General features: G+C 39.0%; 2 protein-coding genes across 12 annotated transcripts in view; one reads left to right on the top strand and one right to left on the bottom strand.

The window, feature by feature from the left end:
- LOC308610119 (U3 small nucleolar RNA-associated protein 18 homolog) overlaps positions 1-10656 on the bottom strand; it is a 42451-nt gene extending 31795 nt beyond the window's left edge. For both annotated transcript variants that reach the window (XM_081259380.1, XM_081259381.1), the window contains exons 1-4: positions 10229-10656; positions 8475-8587; positions 5645-5743; positions 3560-3627 (exon numbers count right to left, since the gene is read on the bottom strand). In XM_081259380.1, coding sequence (XP_081115506.1) covers positions 3560-3627; positions 5645-5743; positions 8475-8587; positions 10229-10561 — 613 coding nt within the window. In that variant the 5' untranslated portion in view covers positions 10562-10656. The remainder of the gene's footprint in view (positions 1-3559; positions 3628-5644; positions 5744-8474; positions 8588-10228) is intronic.
- A 117-nt stretch (positions 10657-10773) lies between these two features.
- LOC308610117 (MBT domain-containing protein 1) overlaps positions 10774-24682 on the top strand; it is a 62948-nt gene continuing 49039 nt past the window's right edge. For 4 of the 10 annotated variants that reach the window (XM_081259374.1, XM_081259373.1, XM_081259372.1 and 1 more), the window contains exon 1: positions 11081-11339. In XM_081259374.1, the coding sequence (XP_081115500.1) occupies positions 11319-11339 (21 nt within the window). In that variant the 5' untranslated portion in view covers positions 11081-11318. Of the gene's footprint in view, positions 11056-11080; positions 11340-11946; positions 12011-15768; positions 15867-24682 lie in introns of those variants that run through there. The other 6 variants (XM_081259370.1, XM_081259376.1, XM_081259378.1 and 3 more) reach the window with 5 other exon arrangements.

Here is a 24682-nt window from a genome sequence, read left to right as displayed (position 1 = left end):
ATGACATATATAACCAGGTAAATAATGACAAGGTAAGGTAACTTAACTGAAAACCTAAAGAAAAACAAACAATCCTCACAGGAGATCTAGATAATGAAGTTATCAGACATAAAATTTTTAAATATTACATATAAAACTCAAAGAAAAAGAGTTCAGGTCTGTGGTTACCAGAGATGGAGCGTAACGTGACGGGAATTGGATGAAGACAGTCAAAAGGTACAAACTTCCAGTTATAAGATAAATAAGTACTAGGGATATAATGTACAACGTGATAAATACAACTCTGCTGTATGTTATATATGAAAGGTGTTGACAGTAAATCCTAAGACTTCTCACCACAAGAAAAAATACTTCTTTTCTACTTCTTTAATTTTTATCTATATGAGATGATGGATGTTCACTGAACTTATTGAGGTAATCATTTCATGATGTATGTAAGTCAAATCATTATACTGTGCACCTTAAACTTATACAGTGCTGTATGTCAATTATATATCAGTAAAACTGGAAGGAGGGCTTCCCTGGTGGCGCAGTGGTTGAGAGTCCACCTGCCGATGCAGGGGACGCGGGTTTGTGCCCCAGTCCGGGAGGATCCCACATGCCATGGAGCGGCTAGGCCCATGAGCCATGGCCACTGAGCCTGTGCGTCCAGAGCCTGTGCTCTGCAACGAGAGAGGCCACAACAGTGAGAGGCCTGCGTACCACACACAAAAAAAAAAATTGGAAAGAAAAATAATAATAAAAAATAAATAAAATGAAAAATTTATGTTTAAGATATTAGAGATAATGAAAGGCAAGACTCAGAATTAAGCCAGAGAACTAGACTATTAAAAAAAAGAACCAAATGGAAATTCTAGAACTGAAAAACAGAGTAATTAAAACTAACACCCCAGTGGATGGTGTTAACAGGATATCAAAATTACCTGAAGAGAGAATTAGTGGTCTGGAAAAAGGATCAGAAAAAAATATCCAGACTAAAGTACAGAAAGCAGAAAGACAGAAAATACAGAAAAGAACAGTCTACAGCCATACCACCCTGAATGCACTTAATCTCATCAGAAAACACAGAATGTTTTTAAAAAAAATTTTAACATACGTGTAATTGGTATCCCAGAAGGAAAGAAAGAATGGAACAAAAACAATGTGTGAAGAGATAACAGGCAAGAATTTCCAAAACTTAGAAAAGACATGTAGCCAGATTCAACAGCACCTATGAAGACCAAGCAGAATACAAAGCAAGCTAAAAAAACTGGAAAACTGCGGCAGGGGGCGCAGGGGTGGCGGTGGTGGCGAATAAATTGACAAAACAGCAACAATAAAACTCCATAATATTAAGGAATTACTATTGATTTCTGAAGGTGTATGATAATAGCATTATAGCTATGTTTAAAGGGGGGAGTACTTCTCTTTTAAAGATACTCAACCTAGGGACTTCCCTGGTGGTCCAGTGGTTAAGACTCCGTGCTTCCACTGTAGGGGCCACAGGTTCAATCCCTGGTCAGGGAACTTGCATGCCAGTGGGCCGGGGGTGGGGGAAGGTAATTCAGAAAAAAATAATAATAATCTAGTATTTACGGATAAAAACAAATAATATGTTAGAGATAACTGTGAAGCTGGGTTGTAGTCACCACTCCGCCAATAAGTGTACCTTGGACAAGTCACTTCTATCTTTTTGAACTTTACTCCTGTCATATGTACAATTAAGGTATTACACTTAGATATCCCAGATAGTAACAGACTGGCTAACTGTTGACCTAATTCATTTCCTTTTTCTCCTGGGCACAAAGACAAACTATATTTCCTGATATTGCATGCAGTTAGTGTGGCCTCATGACTGAGTTCTGGCCAATAAAACGTAGATGAAAGTATCACGTACCACTTCCAGGACAGGCCAATAAAAATTTCCCTTGGTGAGTTCTCTCTCTTCTCCTATAAGTCAACTGGTGGTCAATATCCTGGGCAACATTGGAAGAGCCAGCCTGAAGATGGCAGAACCTCTATAAACTTGGATCCCTTAAGTAGAGCATCACCTTCTCACCACCTCAATTGTACTCACAGGAAAAAAAAAAATTCTACTGGATTAAGCCACTGGGATCTGGGAGATTTTCTGCTTCAATGTCAACATATACCTAATCCATATCTAAACTGCTGTAGTTCTATGAATGCAATATTCTAAAATGGATAATAAAATTATATTTCATCCAGGAAGGTACACTGATGACCAAGGTTTATAATTATGCCATGTAAAAAAAAGTGACAGGATGGGACTTCCCTGGTGGTCCAGTGGTTAAGACTCCATGCTCCCGATGCAGTGGGCATGGGTTCGATCCCTGGTCTGGGAACTAGGATCCCACATGCTGCATGGGGCGGCCAAAAACAAAACAAAACAAAACAAAAAAACAGTGACAGGACAAGATGATTAACATATTAAAAAAAACCTGGGAAGATATTTCTCAAATAACAGAAGAGTTTTATATGAAAGAGAGATAAGATTATATCTCTTCGAAAGGTAGGACAACAGAGTGTAGGGAGGCTAAATTTCAATAGTAAAAAAATTACCATTAGTTCTTAAAGAAAAGAGGAAGAAATGGTCTAATAAAGAGCACAACATTATTTGAAATATTTAAGCAGAGGCTAAATTATCATCTAACAGATGTTGTAGAGAAGTTTCTTGCAGCAGATAAAGTCGGGCTACATCACTAAGAGTCCTTTAACCTCTAAAAGTATCTGGTTGGAAACCAGAACATAAGTTTCTACTTAATAACAGATTGAGTTTGCTAACAGAATTATATAAAACTGTCTCCTTGTAAGGGCTCCCTATACGTGAATACCATGAAGACTGACATGGGTGGGGAGAAGGGAGGGAGAGGTGATGATGATAATCAAACAGAGATTCATCAGATACCAAAGATGCTAAGAAAGGAGCTCCTGTATTACAATGGGAGGATATACTCTAGGGTTCCTCAAGGATTTCAGAAGTCAATTCCAAGTCTAAAATTTGTAACTCCAAGAACTCAAATCAGATCTCGGCCAAGCCATCCATATAAATAATATCTAAACTCAAAGATCTAAACAGCAAAAAACAGTTTTTGTACAAGTCAAACTTAAAATCTGCAGTTGAAAAATAGGTTTTTAGAAAGTGAATAATCACCTGGGCCTAACCTGACATGTACTCCTTAGAAAGACATTCCATTTCCTAGTGGATAGCTAGATCAGCTGCTCATGTCTTTGGAAGGGGCTCTGAATCAAGAAATAACACTACTACTTATTTTTTACTCAATCTATGCCATAATGTTGTCATAGTTCTGTTGAGGAAAAACGTCATAAAATCCATCCATTATTGTCTCCACAAGTAAAGAATATGCTACTAAGTACGTCTTACACTATTATAAAAGAGCTTCCTTCAGAGAAATGGTAGACTTCAAAACCAGACATTAAAAAAAAAAAAAAGACATATTTCAAACACCAGGTTTTAACAAGCCTCATGAGAAACCTCAAACAGTAACAGAACAGGAATAGGAATCTATTTACCAACTTAAACAGAGGTGTCAACACTCACCATCTGAGGATGTTTTCCGCTTATTGGTTTCTGCCCAGGCAGGTACTCCCCCCATGGCATGCTGGAATCTAAGCAAAAATGTAAAAATAAAATTTTGTAGTGACCACTGTATTTATATAGAGCTTAATACATTTCAAGAATATAGGTCAGAGCATAAACAGAATCTCTTCCAAAGTTATCATCTTTCAGAACAGAAGGGCTACTCACACAGGATAGTCCTAAATTGGTAATAAACCACCTGGATACATATTTGTTGTTATTTACATCTAGTTACATAGTTGTCTTATTTGCACATATCAACACACCAGATTTGGTGACTAAGTAAAGAAATAGAAATCTCTTTGTGGTTATAAAGCAATGCTATAGTACACAGAGTACACAAAAGACTACTACAACATGTCTGAAAGAAAACCACCAGATTGGTAAAATAAACAAAACTTCATCATATATTCTTTGAATAAAATGGCAGCATTTCATCCTGGAAAAGGTAAGCTTCAGGAAAAGCATGACAGTTATATTCTGAAGGGCTGGTATTTGGAAGCCTAAAAAGAATCTTTCTGTTTAATGCAGAATCATAGACATGTCCACCAAACTAAGCCCACTAGCCATAAGTAACTAGAAAACTGGACAAAATATGTGAAACTATTTTCAGAAACTGGACAACAGGCAACATATGACTATGATCTCTAAGAGAAGAAAAGTAACAAGGTGAGCAATGCCATTACTGGGATTTTCCCCTCAAGGCATTTTTATAAGACCCTGACACAGAGACAAGGAGAGAAAGATCAGACTTGAAAGAGGCTGAAACAGCAGGAATTTGAGGGGCAGTCAACTGTAGAAGAGGAAGAGAAAGAGCTCCAGAAATCTGCACAGAGGTCCACAGACACTTCTTCTGAATACTAAACTGCACACTCATAGAATGAAACTCCATGAGGTCAAGCAAAGAACTACTAGTAAGTTGCACAGAACCAAAACTCAGACATTTGAGTTCAACCAGTCAGAGGAAAGGTCCTTACTGAACACTCAGGGCATTCAGGAGAGATCCCAGGAAGGTCATACCTTAATAATGGGGCTAAACCAGCCTAGAATAAATGCTACTGTAGAAGAAAGCTAAAAACAAATCCTGAAAGGATCAAAGTGATTTCCAAGTCAATTAACTGCCTGCCAAGACAAAGTTCAACACACATTAAAAGCAAAACACAAAATCCAGACACTGAACAACATTCACACTGCCCAGAATCCAATCAAAATTACTAGATATACAGAGAAGCAGAAAAACATGAACCATAACCAGAAGAAAAAGCAGCCCACAGAAACAGAAATGACAGACCTGACAGAATTAGCACACAAGGACTTTAAAATAGCTAATACACATAAAAAGGAACAAAATTGTGCCATTTGCAGAGACGTGGATGGACCTAGAGACAGTCATACAGAGTGAAGTAAGTCACAGAGAGAAAAACAAATACCCTATGCTAACACATATATATGGAATCTAAAAAAAGAAAAAAGGTTCTGAAGAACATAGGGGCAAGACAGGAATAAAGACACAGACAGAGAATGGACTTGAGGACACGGGGAGGGGGAAGGGTAAGCTGGGACCAAGTGAGAGACTGGCATGGACATATATACACTACCAAATGTAAAACAGATAGCTAGTGGGAAGCAGCCATATAGCACAGGAGATCAGCTCGGTGTTTTGTGTCCACCTAGAGGGGTAGGATAGGGAGGGTGGGAGGGAGATGCAAGAGGGAGCAGATGTGGGGATGTATGTATAGCTGATTCACTTTGTTATACAGCAGAAACTAACACACCATTGTAAAGCATTTATACTGCAATAAAGATGTTAAAAAAATATATCATTGATTATATTCAAATGGTGGGATTACAGGTTTTTTCCAAAGTTTTTTGTACTTGTATTCCTTCTCAGGCCCCCATACTAAAACTTAATCATGTCTTCCAAGAACAATGCTCTTCCAATTCAAAATGGAAATCCGACTACCCAAGAAGCCAAAGACTGAGCAAATCAAAATAAAATACTGGTTATAAATACATCTTGGCAAACCTATAAAAAAGGACACTTACTCTTCCTTAAGTCTCTTTTGAAGCTCATCTTTTGAAAGTTTATTTTCACTGGCATTTTTCATCATATCTTTCCGAAAACGGTTGTTCATCATGTCAACCCTATAAAAAAAACAGAAAACAGCATGCTTTCAATAACTTAAAGAATCAACATAATAGTTGCTGCCTTTAGTATTTTGAGCAAACAACATAGGTCAAGATTTATAAGATGTGGAACATCTCCAATGCACATTCTTCCCGAAACAAAAAGGAATCTCCAATATATCGGATCATCTAGTTTACCTTTTGAAGAGCTATTTCAAATTCATAATTACTTATCTAGACACAGCTTATGCCATTCATCAAAATAAATTCCAGGTAAATCAGAGTTAAAAACAAAACAAACAAACAAAAAAACCAAAACCCAAACCTTAAAATACTGTGAAGGAAAAATACAGGCAAATATTTCTCTCTCTCTGAAGAACTTTTTACTAAAAACAACAGCAAAAAAAAAAAAAAAAAAGGAAAAGAGTCATAGACTTCACTACATAAATATTAAAATATTCTGTGCATCAGACAACATTAAAACAAACTTAAAGGCAAACAATAAACTAGATAATGTGCAATAAACTTGACATATAAAGGTTTGAAATTCTCAATATGTAAGGAGCTGATATACTAAAATCATTAATAAACAGTCTCATCTGCCATTTGTAACAACATGGATGACCCTGGAGGATGTCAAGCTAAGTGAAATAAAACAGACACCAAAGAGAAATACTGCATAATCTCACTTATATGTGGAATCTGAAGAGCAGAATGATGGTTACCAGGGGTGAGAAGGTAGAGGAAACAGGGAGATGTTGGTCAAAGGGTACAAAGCTGCAGTTACATAGCATGACTGCAGTTAATGACAGTATTGTACACTGGAAATTAGCTAAGGGAATAGACTTCAGGGGCTCTCACCACAAATAAAAATGGCAACCATCTGAAGAAATGGAAATGCTAATTAGTTCACGTGACTGTAGTAATAACTGCACCATGTAAATATATAGCAAATTATCATGTTGTACACCTTATGTACAATTTTTATTTTAAAAATAAAAAAACAAAAGTCTCCAGTAGACAAATACGCAGACATAATAGACACTTTTAAGAAAAACCAACGACTAATAAAAAAATGTTTTCTCAACACAAGTTAGATATTTCCTACCCTAAACTGTCACCCTAAACTGACAATGTCTGAAAAAAGAGAAATCATTGCTTTTATTTTTTTTAAGATTTTTTTGATGTGGACCAGTTTTGTTTTTGTTTTGTTTTGTTTTTTTAGCTGGAGGGAGGGCTCTCTTTTTGATCTTTATGTTTTGCAGCTGAGTTTGTGTGCTTGGATTGAAGTTACCACAGGGCTCTAAACTAGATTAACCAATATCAAAGTCATTCCCAGGAGGCCCCAGAATGATTAAAACAGGAAATTCTAACCACCTAGCAACCTTGGGGGAGAGAGGCAACGGGGGAACTGGCTCCGCGCTAGACCACTGCACATGCGCACTAAGTTGGAGGCGAGAGCATGGCGGGGGATGGTAATTCTCACGGAGGGCACTTTCTCCCCTGCAGGGCCTCCAAGAGGTTGTGGGAGGTCTGGACCACTTCAATATCTTGAAGATTCCTTTCTAATTTTTAAATGAATGAAAACAAAAATGGAGTTACAAAAACGATGATATATTTTAAATGCTTAGATCTTTTTTAAATTGCCCTGAGGCAAAACCACAATACAAAATATAAGTCTAGGGAGGTCCAGAAATCTGCATTTTAAAAAAATGCCCCATATGATTCTGATGCACACCAACATTTGAGAAGCATGCCCTGAATGATGTGGACCAGTTTTAAAGTCTTTATTGAATTTGTTACTATATTGCTTCTGTTTTATGTTATGGGTTTTTGGCCGCAAGGCATGTGGGATCTTAGCTCCCCAACCAGGGATCGAACCCGCACCCCCTGCACTGGAAGGCAAAGTCTTAACCACTTGGACCACCAGGGAAGTCCAGAGAAATCACTGCTTTTAAAATGGAGTGAAACGGACACCTTTCAATGGAAAGGTAAATTGGCAGAACCTCAGGGTCAGCCTGGCAGTATTTATCAAGAACCTTAAAAATGTCTGCTCTTTGATTAAGTTAATCTACCTCAAAGAATCTTTCTTAAGTAATTTTAAGTAGAAAAAGATTTATGCATAAAGATGCTCATATCAACATCAATCTATTAAAAGGAAAAATATTTATCCAACGATAGCTATGTAAATTATGGTTAAATCATATACTGGACTATAATACATCCATTTTAAAATGTTTTTAAAGTTTTTTTTTTTAATTGGGGAGAAATACTTGCAATACAATACACTCTCATCTTAAGGTACATATTGTACATGATGGCTAACTTTTTTTGGTCTTTTCTCAATTTCAGGCATTGTGTTAAGAGCTCTACATACACTATTTAATCTCAAGAGCCTTCTGATACAGTTACTATTATCTCCACTTTACACATGAGAAAGGGTAGGTTCCAAACTTGCCAATGGTCAGTTAGGAACTGGCCAAACTAGAAGACAAACTCAGGTCTGACCCCAAACACTGTTCTCTTTTAGCTTTTCTATACAGCACAGAAGAAAGAGGGAGAGATGTACGCCAACATGTTAACAGTGCTTCTCCCTCGGTGACGGGATTGTGAATGATCTTTGCTATACTTTCCAGTATTTTTCAAGTCTTCACGTACTCACATATTCAGAAAGAGAACTTTCTTAAAACCTGCAAAGTAACTTTTGAAGAATCCAGAGGGACTCCAGAAGAAAAATTAGGCAACCTACATCTCCTCATCTTCATCTTCTTCGTCCAACCAAACTGGCTTCTTTTGAGGTGGAAAATTATCTTTTGCTTCATTCTCCAGTTCAGAGTCACCCGAGTCTTCTTGTACTTGAACCTAGAAAAGAAAAAAGGCCCACAAGCACTGAGTCTTTCATACCCCATGGTGGCAGACTTTGCAGAATGGTGGCTTGTAGAAGTGCTTTGCTTTTATGGCCCTCTTATCAAATTATGGGACAGAATGCTACCACAGCAAACACTGGAGATCGAATTGAAAATGAGGAGATTAGAGAATGGCACCACCCGCTGGACACGTGAGGTAAGATGGAATAGTCAGAGTCAACTTGCTGAAAGGAAAAAACCAAGTAAGACAAGTAAAAAAGGTAAGTTGACAGATGAATAAAGGAGCAGGGAAAAATCACAGAACTACAGAAATCACAGGACCAAAGGCAGACACCAAAGATAAAATAACATGATTGAGTGCCATAATTAAGTCATATTTCATATTCATAAACATACTTCTCCACTTTTCTTAACTGTTCTTGACCTCTTACCTCCTCAAGAAACTTTATACTATCCAAACAAATCTAAACCTAGACCACAGAATTTCACCTGAAGTAAGCTTGAGCTTTCCCAAAACCACATGACAGAAATGCCCAAATGATTTCTACTTGCTCTATTATTGGCCTATGATCCTTCAAAGCCCAACAAACCCCACCTCACTTAAACTGCTTCTTTTCCCGAATGGGAACCTGTCACACAGTTCAGCATTTTTCCAGTAGTATTTCTCTATCTCCCAACTAGATTCCGCAACCTCTCCCATAAGCCCCCAAATGAGGTTCTGGCAATCAACTGATACTTGCTAGGTCTGCATTAGTTTATCAAACTGAGTCATTTTCAGTAAGGCTTTGCTTAACTACCCTATGTAAAATTTCAGAGGCCCCCTCGACACACGCTTATCTCCCTTTCTTGATCGCCTTTATTTTTTTTTTCCTTCAGCACTTCACTGACATAACTTGAATTTTATCTTCTGCCTCTGCCACTAAGTATCCAAGCTCCAAGAAGGCAGGGATTTTTGTTAGTTTTCGTCCACTGCTGTTTCTCCTCCAGTGCCTAGAAACTGCCTGGGACTCCCTATATTGAAAGAAAAGACAGGTATAGGATTAAAAAAAAAAAAAGAAAGCAAAAAGCATGCAAAAAAAGTATAATCAATCAATCATGCAGGGTTTGCACTGCCAGGAAAAGTATCTGGCGCCAAACTGGCTCACAAATATTACTTTAATAGACGAATACACGGTCACTCTCAAAAGCTGGCTTATCAACCACTCGATGTGGTTGTTAAAACAGACTCCCAGGCCTGTGCCCACGAATTCTGATTTCACAAACGAAGTGGAACCCCTGAATCACAGCAAAGTATTGAGGCAGGCAATTGAATGACCAAGAGAGAAGAAACACTGAGTCTGGGGAGAAGACAGTGGAACTGAGCCACTGCCACTAATCGAAAGATGCTCACGATTAGTTGGCTAAAAGAATATGTGTTGAGCGCCTGCTGCATACCAGGCGCAGCGGCTCCCTCGGGGGGCGGAGAAAGGCGCGGTCTCCGCCCTCCCGGGACTTTCAGTCTGGCACCCCTCGGCGCCCGCATTCCCGGTTCCCTCCCACCTGAACGCTCCCCTGCACCACAGGTCGCCCAGGCTCCGCCCTCGGAGGCACACCGCCCACCGAGCGCCCAGCCCGCACGCCGCGCGGCCTCCCTCACCCGCGGGCCCCGCAGACGCCGCAGCAGCGCGTCCTCGTCGTCCTCTACGTCGCCGAAGACCAGCTCCTCCAAGCACCGCTCCACGGCCGGCTTGTCCTCCTCCAGCGTCTGGCGGTTCCGCTGCCGGAGCCGTCTCTCCTCCTCGGCCGCGACTACGGCGGCCGCCGCGCGCGGCCGGGCCGGCGATTTCCGCTGAGATGAAGGAGCAGCCTTTTGGAGCGGCCCGCCCGGCCCCGCTCCGGCTCTGTCGTCCGGCCTCATTCGGGTCTTCCGGTCTGGTCTCGCTCCGGCTCTCCGGTCCGGTCTCGTTCGGCTCCTCCGTTCCGGCGGCATGCTTCGGTTTGAGAAGGAACGCAGGCGCTCACGTGGATCCTCACTGCGCGTGCGCCGAGGCCCTCGCTTTCCGCAGCGGCTGAGGCCGCAGGGGGCCGGAAAGAGGCTGCACCGCCCTGTCAGCACGTGACCAGCACTGTCTCTCTCCTCTCTCTCTCTCTGCCCCCCCACCTTGTGTAACGCCCATCCTCTCACGAGCCCCTCCCCGTGTGGGAGTTCCTCCGAGAGAACCAATCTTCCGAGTGGAGGGGGAAGCGGCGTGACTGGAGTGGAAAATTTTTTCCAACACAACTTCGCAGCTGCCACTGATTGAAAGGAGCACAAGAAAGCCAGGGTATAAACTGAGATGACAGGCTAAAACTGCTACTCTTCTTCCTAACTTTTTAACCACTCGACTTACACGAGCCCAATCGCTTTTTCCACCCCTTCGTCTTGGTACGGCCCTTGGAGTACGGAGCCTGCAGAGGGTCCCACGCTGGAAGACAGAGCGGAGGGTATGTAGGGAAGTGGGCCAATCGGGGCGCGGGTCACGGCGCAGGCGCGCTGGGGAGGGAGGGCTATGCTAATGTTGTTGATATCCTGGGGCCACCCGAGTTAAAGGGGGGAAATCCGGGGGCTGACGCCGCCGACACCGGTCTGGGCCCAGTCGGGGCCCCCCTGTAGTCGCCGTAGTCCCGGGGAGAGGCGCCTGCCCCCAGCTCGGGAGGGGGCGCCGCGGGCCCGGGGAGCACAGACAACCCCTACCCATGAGGCCCTGATGGAAAACACAAAGGATCTGGTGAGAGCCGAGCGCGGCAGCTGCTTTGTGTGCCAGGTGGGGGGGACGCCGGCAGCCCCCCGACGCCAGGAACCCCTGCAGCCCCCTGACCCCGCTCCCAGGCCTGCTTCTCCATCCCACGCCCCCTCCACCTCCGGAGCCCCCCTCCCCCTACCGGCCGTTAAACGATTCGGGGGTTCCCCTCCCCCCACCCGCGGACTCGTCAGGGTTCTCTCTATCCTCTTTACTTTTTGGAAGACAAATTTTAGAAGAAAGTTCTCTTCGTTCCGGTCCCCCGTCCCCTTTCAGCTCTGGCTGGGGGAGAAAGGCTGGATTTGAGACTTCCTTTTTTGGCCGCCCAAGAAGCGGGGAGTGGAGTCCTCACTTCTCCCAAGGGGGCAGAGTTTTGGTGCTTTGCGGGGGAAGCCTCTCCGCTGTGGGGCAGGTGCCACGAGGCGTTTCGCACGTGGAGGTGGAAAAATTGAAAGGGGGCGGGGTGGGCACGTGTGGGATGAGAGAGGTGGGAGTGGTGATTGGGAAGCCGTCGCCTATTTAAAAGGGTTCTAAATCGGTGGGTTTTTATGACCGTTGCGTTCTGTTTTGTGAAATAAGAATCCTAACATTTCAGAGTCGGAAGAGACATTAGAGGTCACCCAAAGCAGCCGTCCCCTGTGCAGCCTCTCTGACAAGTGGTAGGTAGCCTGGCCTCTGCCTAAACCCCTGCAAACACTGAGCGCTCGCTGCTGCCATGGAAAGCCCTTGCCGTTCAGTTCTGATTGTTGTTTGCCTACCCTTATTAGACTCTTTAGACTCATTCATGTCCTTATTAAGTGGATTCCCTTTTTACTTCTCAAATTTTCTCTCACATTTTCCTCACCCACCCACTGCTCATTGGCCTATATTTTGTGTGCCAGGAAAGAACACCAGGGAAGTGGGGGAAGGAGGGCTTGAGAGATAGTGAGGGCCGTCTGAAAACTTCGCTGGGTCAGTTCAAATGTGCTGGCTTCTGTGTCTGAGAATGGTTGATATTTTTCTACAGGAAGTTTGGGAAATAGGATCTGGGAATTTCATGGCTGTTTTCTCTCACTAGTGCATCTTTTTAAAGTTAGAAATTTCAACATCCTATCTCAAAGCACATTTCTTGTTGCCTAAATCACTTTCCCTAAGGGATGCCTAAATTGCCTCTTGGAGATAGTACCGAAGCTGTTAGAAGCATCTCCTGATAGAGGAATGATCAGAAGACCTGCACTCCCCGCCACCTCCTCCTTTTGCCCTGCGTTTTTCTTTCAAGCTGGGCTTCCTGCTTGGGGCCCCTCCTTCACAATACTTTCTCTTTTTCTTTTCCAATTTTTAATGAGATATGAAATTTTTGCAACACTTTAATATTTGCCTAGAGTTCGCAATATTTTTCATGCTTCTTATATTAGTATACATCAGTAGCTATCACTCGGTGGTTTAGATAGTTCAGTTCTACTATTGTCACTTAGCATTTTTCTAATATTCTCCTTCATTTGGTGAGCTATGCTGCTTCCAAGAGAAGTTTTATTGGCATAGGAATCTTGGGGGCACATGTTTTCCTCTTCCTAATATGGTGAAGTGGGAGTCAAGCCGTAACAGATAAAATGTAGAGGGAATGAATCTAGTATAAAAGCCAGAGAGTAAATTTTACTTTAAACTCCCAGCCCCCCGTTTAACATGTTAGAGCACAGAAATTGTTTTCTCTCCCCCTTTTATGACCTGGAGACTGTTGCTCTGCCCTAACGTGCTTACACTGTATTTGTTTTCGTTTGTTTACCTCTACACCGATGAGTGTTTAGAAAGAAAATAGCTGTCTTTTTGTGCACCACCTCCTTCTCTGAATAACAAGTAGCTTCTACTTATGTAGAACCCCATACTCCACACTTCTGGGTGCCTTGCAAATTATGGCAAAAACTGTCTTGAATAAGTATCTGTTCATAAGTATCTTATGTTGAACCATGTTTTTTAACTGTCCAGTTTTTAATTTTGTACACACTTGGACATGTGATATTTTCTCTAAATCTAGTCACTGAAAGTTAACATGGGAATGAATACTAGATACTGATAAAAGTGAATGGAGCTGCATAATTCTGTCTTGAAAGTTTTCATTAACGTGAAATTCCCAAGTTCCTGTTCACTTTAAACATGAACTGTCATGACTTAAGCTGACTGACTCTGGAGATGTTTGCATTCTAAACATACTAGACAGGAATGACTGGTTTTATTTTTAAAGAAGACACTACTGTATGTTTTCATGGCTGGTTATATGTTGATTTAATTAGTGTCTAAACCTTTTCTTAGATGCTCAGAGGCTTCAAACTCTCAGTTTCATCAGAAATTAAAACTATTTAAATTGTTTTAAATGTAACATAGTAGTCAAAGGAAGGTTAAACTATAGCTTAGAAGTGAAAACAACCTATTAATGTTATAAATACTAAACCACTAGATTACTGAAAGCCATGAGTTCTCAGTGATTTTAGTGACCACATCCTAAAATTAGACAAGTCACTATTCTTTTGGTTGCTCTTTGTTTCTCAATTTTTCATCTTTAAAATGTTTGCTAAGTAAGATTTAACTTTTTCACATTTATAATGTTAAGGTAAGCCAATTATCATTAGTTTCAGAGTTTCAGATCCAAAAGAGAGATAAAAACATCAGGATGGTAAAAGAGGAAGGAGTTAATAATAGTTAAACTAAGATATGCCTCCTAACACTAGGGTATTCTTAACTGTCCAAGGCTACTTTTAATTTTATACAAAAATTGTAGATTGTTTGATTTAGTCATGAATTTTAAATAAACCTTTGTTTTTTTAGGATTTTTTTCCCACAAATTTAAAATTTCTCCTCTTACTTTACTGCAACCCACAAGGAAGGGTGGAAAGAAAACAATTTTCATTTGAATAAACCCTAAATTTATGGGGATGAAGTGATACAGTATGAGGGACACTGGCAGATTAGGTTAGCATTTCAATTCTGCCACTAAATAACTTCATATGCCTTGTTGGACAAGATTCTGTGCCTCAGTTTTCTCATCCTTAGAGTGGAAAGGTTGGTCTAGAATTAACATTATCCAATAGAACTTTCTGCAGTGATGGAACTGTCCTATATCTGTGCCATCTGTATGGTGGCCACTAGCCACATGTGGCTGTTGAGCACTTAAAAAAGGTAACGAGTGTGGCCGAGGAACCCAATTTTCAATCTGATTTAATCAGGTGTAAATTTAAATAGCCACATGTCTGCCACACTGGACATACAGATAATAGAACAGTGTTTTCCAAGCTTAGCTCATCACCACAATCACCTCTTGGGGATCTTATAAAAATACAAAACCTCTCTCTTGTGGGTTATCATTCAGTACGTCTGTGGTGGAGCCTTCTTCAGAAAGGTTTTTATCAGATGGGTTAGAGCAATACTGCACGAGAAGATTTCTGAGCTCCCTTCTAGTTCTCACTTTAGTATTGATAACTTAAAATGTAATGTAGTAGAAATGAGCTACGGACAGAGTTGGCAAACTGGCCAGGCTCTGCCTCTGCCACCTCCTGACCTGTGATCTTAACGCAAGTTGCCTAATCTCTTCAGGCTTCATTTTCCTCATCTAAAATAAGGTCCAGGGATCAGCCATGCCTTCCTCCCAAGGTTTCCGTAAACCTCCAGTCAGATGTGATGACCACTGTATAAGAAAATGTGAGCTGCTATAAATGATAAAATGTTAAGATATCTATCCAGAATCCCTTTCTCTTATTTCCCTTTTCACTGTATTATCTAATTCCTACTTATATTGTAGAACTAGTTGTGTACAATACGCATTAATTAATTTAGTACTTTCTTGTTGTCTCAACTATTTGGCCGTAGTTTATAGTCTAGTTTTAGGACGTGCATATTAAGTTTAACACTTTTTTGTATTTCTGGTGCTTAGCGTAATGATTTGTATATATTGCGCAATAAATGTTGGATAATACCATCTATTACTTTACTATTAGACTTCAAAACTTTAATTAGCTAGTTTCAGATTATTTTATACACCAGAGAAATAACCCCCTCGTGTGCGCATGTGTGTTTAACTCTATTTCAATTGTTCCATTATTAATACCCTATAGTGTTTATTGTTAGTGATTGTGTATCTTTTGAGCAACCAGCTCCAAATATATTTTTAAAAGATAAACACCAAGAGAATGTCATCATTTTGCATCAGTATTTTTAGGTATATCAAATCAAGATGATGCTGAATAACCTATTTAACTTACTTTTGCTACATTAATGTTATAAATGCTCTTGTTTGATTATTTAAATTACATTTACACTTCAGCCCAGCCTTAATATGAATTCAGTTATTTGGAGTAGAATTGATAGCTGATAATGAATGATCTCAAAGACCCTCTCGTTTACTGCATTTCAGACTTAATTTTGATGAGGTCATCTTATTTTTAATTAGCTTTTCAGGTTCATACTTAAGGATTCATAACTTTCTTCTGAAGAACTGAAAGCGCATTCATGTGAATTACTTTATTTTTCAAACATCCTTCCTGTGTGGTAAGTGGTGTTCTCCTTATTTAGAAGAAAGGGAAACTGAGACCCAAATAATTGTTACATCCAGAGTCCTAAGTAATAGAACCAGGACTTGAACCCAAAGAGAGAGAAATTTGTATTTTTTATATATCAAAGATAGCTTCCCTTTGCTCACTGTTGCTTTAAATCTTAAGAGTATTGTTATGTAGAACATTGTCCTCTCCTGTCCTTCTCTGGGTACTTTTCACTTTCTCTAGGTGGGATATTCAGGATATTATTGCCCTCAGTTTCAATGACTGTATCATTGACATGGACTTACTCTTTCACGTTGAACTTGTGGGAAACAAAGACCCAACAATCCCAAATCCTTACCATTTATTTTTCTCCTAATAGTAAGCTTAGAAAGCACGAAGGCCCTTCTCTTTAGCCCAGTGAATTGTATCTTGATAGTGGTATGAGGAAGAAACCAGCAAGAGCTAAGTAGCTCTTACTGAGTCCAGTCATCATAGAGTATCTGTTAATTCTTATTTTGAACTTTTTCAGTTCACACGTACAACTTTCAGACTTAAGGTTCTAGAAAACTTATATTCCATGACTAAATATAAAACTTTGATAATTATATGGGTCACTGTACCCTGTTAGTGTGGATAATGGAGAATTGGTTAACTTTTGATTAGTTTATTCATGTTGAAATTATGCTATTAGTACTTGGTTGCATATTTATATGTGCTTGCATTTAGAATCTCAAATATTTTCTGTAAAATTTCTCCTGGAGAGGTTTGCACTTTTATTGCAGCCTGTGGGTGATTATACAAATAAGTTAATGGTTATACTTTTTAATTCCTTTGGAGATTTTATAAGGAGGAATGTTTATCAGGGTTACAGTACGGTAGGAAAATGAAATTCTACTGCAATTTATGACTTCTTCCTACATTTTGTCACTCTAAAAACCTTTTTTGTTTCATTTTTCATTATAGAAGTGTTACATATTTGCTGTTTAAAAAAAAAAGAAAATGAAAAATACGAAAAATTTAAAATTATCCTCCCATTCCATTCTCACACTGTTAACAGTTTAGCTATTCCTTCCAGGATCTTTCTAAATGCATACATAAGCAAACACAGATATATCAATCTGTGCATATAGCCGCATATATTCTTTCTTTTAATAAAAAATGAGTCATATTATTCGTATTTGGCAATTTACTTTTTTTCACTCAGTGTTTTACCTGTAGTAAATCGCCCCCCCACTGATGGTTAGATTGCCTTCAGTTTTTCACTATTACATTATTGCTGTGAGAAATATCCTTCCACATGAATTCTTGTGTCCTATGAGTATTTCTGAAGGACAGATTCCTAAAAGTGGAATTCCCTGGACAAAGGCATGCTCATTTTTTTTTAAGTTTTCATAAGTAATACAAATTGCCTTCCAAAAAGATGGCACATATTTGCCTTCCTACCAAGTGTATATGAGTGCTTTTTCTCCTATACATAAATTTGCCAGTGCCAGATATCATCAGTCTCTCAATTTTTTACCAATTACTGAATTTTTTAGAGGTAGTTTATACTTTATAAAAATTAACTTTTATTTTTGTAGAACTAATGCATGCACTTGATAGTACCATGTAAACAATAATAGAAGTGTACCCCCAAAAAGGATCCCTTGCAGCAATCTCTTTTTCTCTTCCCAGTTCAGCTTTCATGAGACAAGTACTTTTTTTTTTTTTTTTTGGCCATGCCTCATGGCATGTGGGATCTTAGTTCCCTGACCGGGGATCAAATCCATGCCCCCTGCAGTGGAAGCACGGAGTCTTAACCACTGGACTGCTAGGGAAGTCCTGAGACAACTACTTTTAATTCTTTTATCTTTTTGATCTACTATCCATCTCTATAATTCTGAATATTAGACTTCCATTACCTGATGTATGAATTTTAGGTATTATATTTTGACTTCCTCTATGCTAGTTGAGGAGTTAGCATATATGCCCTAATATTAGGCAAGGTTTCACCACCTGCAGTCATCCCATCACCTTATATTCAAAGCCTTGAGTAGTCACCTAACATGATTTTTCAGTTTTATTTTGAAGAGCAATGTGTTCAGAATGGCACATTACCTGAAACAGTTTTATTTGATATTTGTTTTCTGTGCTTACAGAAGTTAGCTGATAGAACCATAATTCAGAAAGAAAGAGAAAGGAGGTTAAAATTGAACATAGATTTAAGATTATTCCCTTGATTCATATTGCTAGTGTTCATTTTAGCTGTATGACCTTAGGCAAATTACTTGAACCTCTGCTTACTCATCTGTAAAAAGAGAGTAATAGTGTTTGTAAGGATTAAATGAATTGCTACATATTAAGTGCTTAGAATGTCCCTAGCACATATTAAGCATCCTTTAAGTTGTATGACTTATATTAGTTGTATTACTAATCTTAACAGACTTTTTACAAATAAGTAGCAAAAGTATTTCATAAGGTTACTGTGGAATTTACAAATAAACTTCTGTAGAGAAAATGTGTTTCTAAACCAAATTAGATGAAAATGAACAAGACTTACTCTGGAAAACTGTCAAGTGATACAAAAAGTGAATCTAATGTGTGACAGGTGAAGTGTTTCAGAAAATGGCAAAAGCAATATTTCTAAGATAATATATTCTAATATACTACTTAAACATGTATGTATAAACTTCGAAGTCTGGAGAATAGTGTCAGAAGCCTGATGCAATTTTCCCACCCACCTACCTATAAACCAGTAAAAAAGCATGTATAAATCACACACCACCCCTGCCTTCAGCATTAAGAAACAGATTACCACAACCTTCAAATTACCTATAAGCAGAGAAATCAGATTCCAAGAGCTCCTCCTGCCCATATGAAGAGTGGGAAAGGGAAGTCTTAACAGGTTTGTTGAAAGAGTTTAGGGACGTGGAAGGCTTAGATGAAGCACAAAAATACCACTTGCAAAAGAGAGAAATTAATCACTTAAGTTCCAAAATACTGAACACGGGTTTGAAATCTGATAGTTCACAGTTCCAGCCACAGAGAAGAGCTTGAAAGCAAGCAATACCAGAATTGGTAAGCTGAAATTACCAGTGCTTCATAGGGAAGGAGTGAAGACATGGAGACTTGGAATCATGGATAAAGAGAAAGAAGGAAGAGGAAAAAATTAATAATCTTTCAGAAAAAGAAAGAGGATGTTCCTTAACTAGGAACTCTGACCATGAAATGAATAGAAATAGAAAAGAATGGATCACATCCATACAGAACCTCTCTGAGAAGAAACAGTGTGAATCAAAGCATATCAGCTGATGAATATCTCTCCTTCTCCCCAAAAAAAGAAAAACATGAGGCAGAAGAAAATTGACACAATAATACTCAAAATGAAATAAAACGTCTTCAAACCATATTTGGAGATAAGGGTAAAAAAATACCTTCACTCAGAAATATAACACAGAACAGAGAGGGACAAAAAACAGGATGAAGTAAAGTCAGATTAGATTAAACTGAGAAAGTAGAAGGAAAAAAATCATATCAGAAATGAAGACTAAGTTACAAGTTTCCCAACAAACAATAGAGTCAAATGCAAATGTGATAAAAGACATAGAAGATAAACAAGAAAACCAAGAGAATGAAAATGACAGTTTTAGTGAAAGGTGGGTACAAAAAGTCTCACATGTAATTGGTGCCTCAAGAAGGCAGAGGAATAAAAGCATAACATTTAAACGCATAATCAAGAAAACTTCCTGGAAATAAAAGATCTGAATCTCGAATTTTGAATATATGAAAAGTTCATACCAGAAGATAAACTCCAAGATATATTCTAGTAAAGCTATACAACTTTAAAGATTCAGAAAAATTCTCAGGGCCTGCAGGGTAAAAAGATGAAGTGACTTACAAGGGCCAGAGAATTAGAATGGTATTGGGTTTCTCAAAAGCAACACACACAGCAAGAAATAGTGGCGCATCGCCAATTAAAAATATTTTCAAATAGGCTTAGAAAAGCAAAACCCACTTTATAACGTACAAAAGGCCCTTAAAACAGTAAAAGTAAAAGAATGAGCAAAGATATACCTGGCAAACAAATAATTAGAAAACAGGGTTGGCAATGCTGATAACAAAGTAGAAGTCAAACCAAAAAGTATTGAACTAGACAAAAGAAGACAGTTTATAATGCTACAACCACAATTCACAACAAAGATACAAGAGTTATATATATGAACCAAATAACAGCAACAATCTGTGTAAATCAGAAGCTATAAAAAATGCAAGTAGTGGGGCTTCCCTGGTGGCGCAGTGGTTGAGAGTCCACCTGCCGATGCAGGGGACACGGGTTCGTGCCCCGGTCCGGGAAGATCCCACATGCCGCGGAGCGGCTGCGCCCGTGAGCCATGGCCGCTGAGCCTGCACGTCCGGAGCCTGTGCTCCACAACGGGAGAGGCCACAACAGTGAAAGGCCCACGTACCACAAAAAAAAAAAAAAGAATAAACTCTAAATGGATCAGAGATGTAAATATCAAAAAACTATACAAATAACAAAATATGGGTGAATTTTTCTATACCATGGTATAAGGGAAATTTTTCTGTGACTCAAGGTACAATGAAAGAAAACACTGATAAATTTTACTACATTAAAAAAAATTTTTAATTGTATGGCAAAAAACTCCATAAAATCAAAATTTGCCATATATAACAGGTAAATTTAGAGTAAATTCCTAAATACAAACAGTTTTGAAAAAACATTTAAAAGATTAAAGACACTAAAAAAGGGGCAAGAGATAAGGACAAGTCCACACACACATACAGAAAGGTACAAAAATGGCTTATTGTAGAACTATACTGGTTTTTAATACCAATCCCCACTAAAAAGGATGAGAGCTCCTTGGAGAAAAGGTTGATTTAGGAGCTGGAGCAGTGTAGGGTTTAAAATGATCCTAGAATATCTTGATATTCCAGAAAGTAAGGTATCATTCAGAAATTGATGTGGGCATGTCAAAATGACATGGGAGTCAGTTCAAGGGGATCCTAGTAGCCAAATCTGGGATCATTTGAACCCCCAAATAATTAAAGACAATAATGAATTATGAACTACGGGGGCGGGACGGGGAAATAGGAGTTAGTGAACTCATACTGATAATGAGTAGGTAGGTAGATATATAAAGGGGATGATGAGAGTTTCCTGCTGACTGGTAAGAGAGTACTAGCACTAGAAAATCATTTTGCAGACATCATAATAATGTTTGGTTCTTCAGGAGTTATTGGATGCCTAATTTAGGGATGAGGCGGGTAGAATTTCAATGAGCAACTGTATTAGTTTGTTTTAAATGTGTCCCCAAGATTGCTTATTAGTTGCAAGGAGAAATATGGTAAGTATACTGGAAAAACTGGACAACACCTTGGCAGGATGATCAAAATGAACATCACCACTGAGGGGCAGTTATGGATCTTGTGCCTCTGGATGTAATACCCTTGAGAAGGATATATCACTTACGTAGTATTATGGGGATATATAACCTGAAAATGAGGAAACTTCAGATGAACGCCAAATGAAAAGCATCCCATTAAAAAGAGGAGAGGTCTTCCCGGCATTGCTTGGGTCTGGATGTAGGTGTTTCCCCAATGGGTGATGTATGCGCTTTTATTTCTGTCTGTATGCTTGTTCTCCCAACTTGGTGATGTAAAGTCTCCCAAATTGGTGATGTATGTACATTTATCTCTGTCTCTGTCTCTATCTCTCTCTCTCTTTCTCTCTCTATATATATATTGCTTGTCCTTATATTGTAACTTACTACTAATATAAATTTCCTTATTTCTTGCTTATTTAAAAAAAAAAGACGAGAGTAGGCCTACATTCTCCGAAAACAATCTTCTAGATTAAAGGAAACAAATACAACATGTGATGCTGGACTGGAGGGAAGAAATTCTATAAAGGACATTGGGCCCATTGAAATATGGATGGTAAATTAGGGCGAAGTATTAATGTTAAATTCCCTGAAACTAATAACTGTGCTATAGTGATGAGAGAATGTTTATACTCTCAGGAAATGCACACTGAAGTAGTTTGGAATAAAAAGACATGTCTGGGACTTCCCTGGTGGTCCAGTGGTTAAGACTCCACACTTCCACTGCAGGGGGCATGGGTTTGATCCCTGGTCAGGGAACTAGAATCCTGCATGCTGCTGCCAAAAAAAAAAAAAAAAAATTGTATGCAACTCACTCTCAAATGGTTCAGAAAAACATCTATATATTTCGAGAGAAGAATAAAACAAATGGAGCGATTTTTTAGTAATTGGTGAATCTGAGTAGAATGCACAGGATTTCTTTGTACTATTTTTCCAGCTTTTCTGTAAATTTGGAGTTATTTCCAAGTAAAAGGTTTTTTTTTTAAAAAAAAAAAAGGGAAAAAAGACTACACTGACATACCATTTTCATCCAGCATATTATATGGCAAAAAACAAACAAACAAACAAAAAACTCCCAGTATTGCTGGAGCAAATACAAAATGGTAAAATTTCCATGGAGGGGAATTTGGCAATATCTAACAAAATTACATATATATTCACCATTCTACCCAGCAGTCACACTTCTGAGAATATACCCTGAAGTTATACCTCAAACAATTTATATACATATATGTGTATATGTATATATACATGTATATATGTTCATTGCAGCAATATTTGTTATTGCAAAACATTGAAAACTAGTGTCCAAATGAAATTGATTGAATAAACATGTGCACAGTGGAGAACTGTGCAGCTTAAAAAGGATTGAGGAAGATGTCTGTGCCCTGAAACGAAGTGGTTTCCAGGATGTATTTCTAAATTAAAGGACAGAGGAATTTAGTATGTGGCCTTTTGTGTAAGAAAGAAGAGGAAATAAGGAAGCATAAATATACCTGTTTACCTTTTTAAAACATACACACATAAGAAAGATGAACCAGAAAGCAATAAAGTTGGTTACCCACCTACAGGAGACAGTGGCGAGGTAAGGGGAGGAAATATTTCTCCAAGTTATAGCTTTTTGTATAGCTCTTTATATTTGAAAGCAGGGTGATTTTTTTGATAGTCCCAATAAATGAAATTAACTCAATAAGGATGTCAAGGGAGACTAAAACCAAAAGCAAACCAAACCCGACTTATTTCAAACTGACAATTGAAGGAGCGAGACATAGCTAATCCAAGTAACTCTAAAACTCAGTACTCTGTTCCTCAGTTTGAGGAGAAGGGACTACAAAGAAATTCTGAACTCCAAAGTTCATTTTTGTAGCAGTATGGGTGTTATGCTCTGAAACTATTTAAATATATAAAAGGATGGAGCAAATGAATAAATGTTAATTTTGTTGAAAGCCAGGGTTTTCAATAGAAGAAGAGAGAGACAAATACGGATGTGGGAAGGTAAGGAAAAGCCCTTTGGGGATGGATTCTAATTGGAGGTGTAAGTGTGAACTCATGATTTTGAAAATACATTGTATATACATAAGACATGTCACATACATGTGTGCATATATATTCCAATTCACATGCACTGAAGGGCTCCAGAAGCAAAGAGATACCCCAGTAGCAATGAACACATGGACCACCTAGATCTTTATTTCTGACATTCCTAGTAAAAGAAACCAAGGCTCTTTGGAGAAATGGTTGATTCCAGAGCTGAGACAGGAAAGTGAGATAAGCCTAGAATGTCTTGTTATGCCAGAAGGCAAAAAATTGTTCAAACATGATAGGGGCATGTCAGAATGACACCGGAGTCAGCTTGAATGGGTTCCCACTGGCTGAATCTGTCATGATTTGAGCCCCCAAATAACAAAGGACAATAAGGAATTACAAACCATTGAAAAGTTGGAATCCAGGAGTTAATACCCATAAGAGAAAAAAGACGGATCTTCCTGACAGAAGAATGCCAACTGATGAATATGGAAGGAATTCTGGGGTTGGAAAATCATAGTAAAAGATTGGGCAAGAATCATTGGATGCTAAATCTGGAGTGAAATTTTGATGAGCAGTATATTGGTCTTGAAGCGTCTTCCATAGGTTGCTTATTAAAAGAGGGAAAACAGTAAAACTCCAGTGGAGAACCAGATCCCACAGCTAGACCAAGTCTTATCATCACCAGTAAGGGGCAGATGAACATCATATAATCTGGGTTTACTACCCTGAGTAGCATGAGTTATGTAGTATTTCAACTGGGAATATACAGTCTGAATCTAATGATGAGAAAACTGCAAACCCAAAAAGGGGAAATTTTTAAAGGAGAGGAAATCTATGTGAAAGAATTCCAAATAATTTGTGTAGATAGTCCGCGCTCAAAGAGGGGGTGCTTAATGGCCTCTTGCTGATGTGCTTTCACCTATGCTGTTCTCTATGCCTAAAAAAATCCTCCTCTTGCCCATCAGAAATCTTCTTTCTCAGCCTTTAAACCAATAGTGTGTGTGTGTGTGTGTGTGTGTGTGTGTGTGAGAGAGAGAGAGAGAGAGAGAGAGATATGCTGAGTTGACCTGACCCCCTATTTTTCTCTCTTGGAAATTTTCATTACATTCATCCACATAATTGTCTTTGGAGCTGCTCTGTTCTTTTATGCGCCTGACCCTCTGGTTGAATACCCCTAGGCATGCACTTAACCCAGGTGAAGACAACATACCCATTATTTGGGATTTTTTAAACTAGGAACTCTGCTCTTAGAACTGTAAGATGGCTAATTTAAGAAATGAATGATAAAGAGATCATAATACCAGGGAAAAAAGCTAAAGGCTTTGACTAAGATTTTGTCTGAGGAATAGAGAGGGATCCTCAAATATTCAGGGACAATAATGAGAGAATAAAATTGGTTTCTGCTTACCCCCTACCA

The sequence above is a fragment of the Mesoplodon bidens genome, assembly GCF_964165515.1.
Source record: "Mesoplodon bidens genome assembly, contig: HAP1_SCAFFOLD_218, whole genome shotgun sequence".
NCBI lineage: Eukaryota > Metazoa > Chordata > Mammalia > Artiodactyla > Ziphiidae > Mesoplodon > Mesoplodon bidens.
Note: the sequence above shows the minus strand (reverse complement) of the source record. Positions and strands in the feature narration are given on the sequence as shown.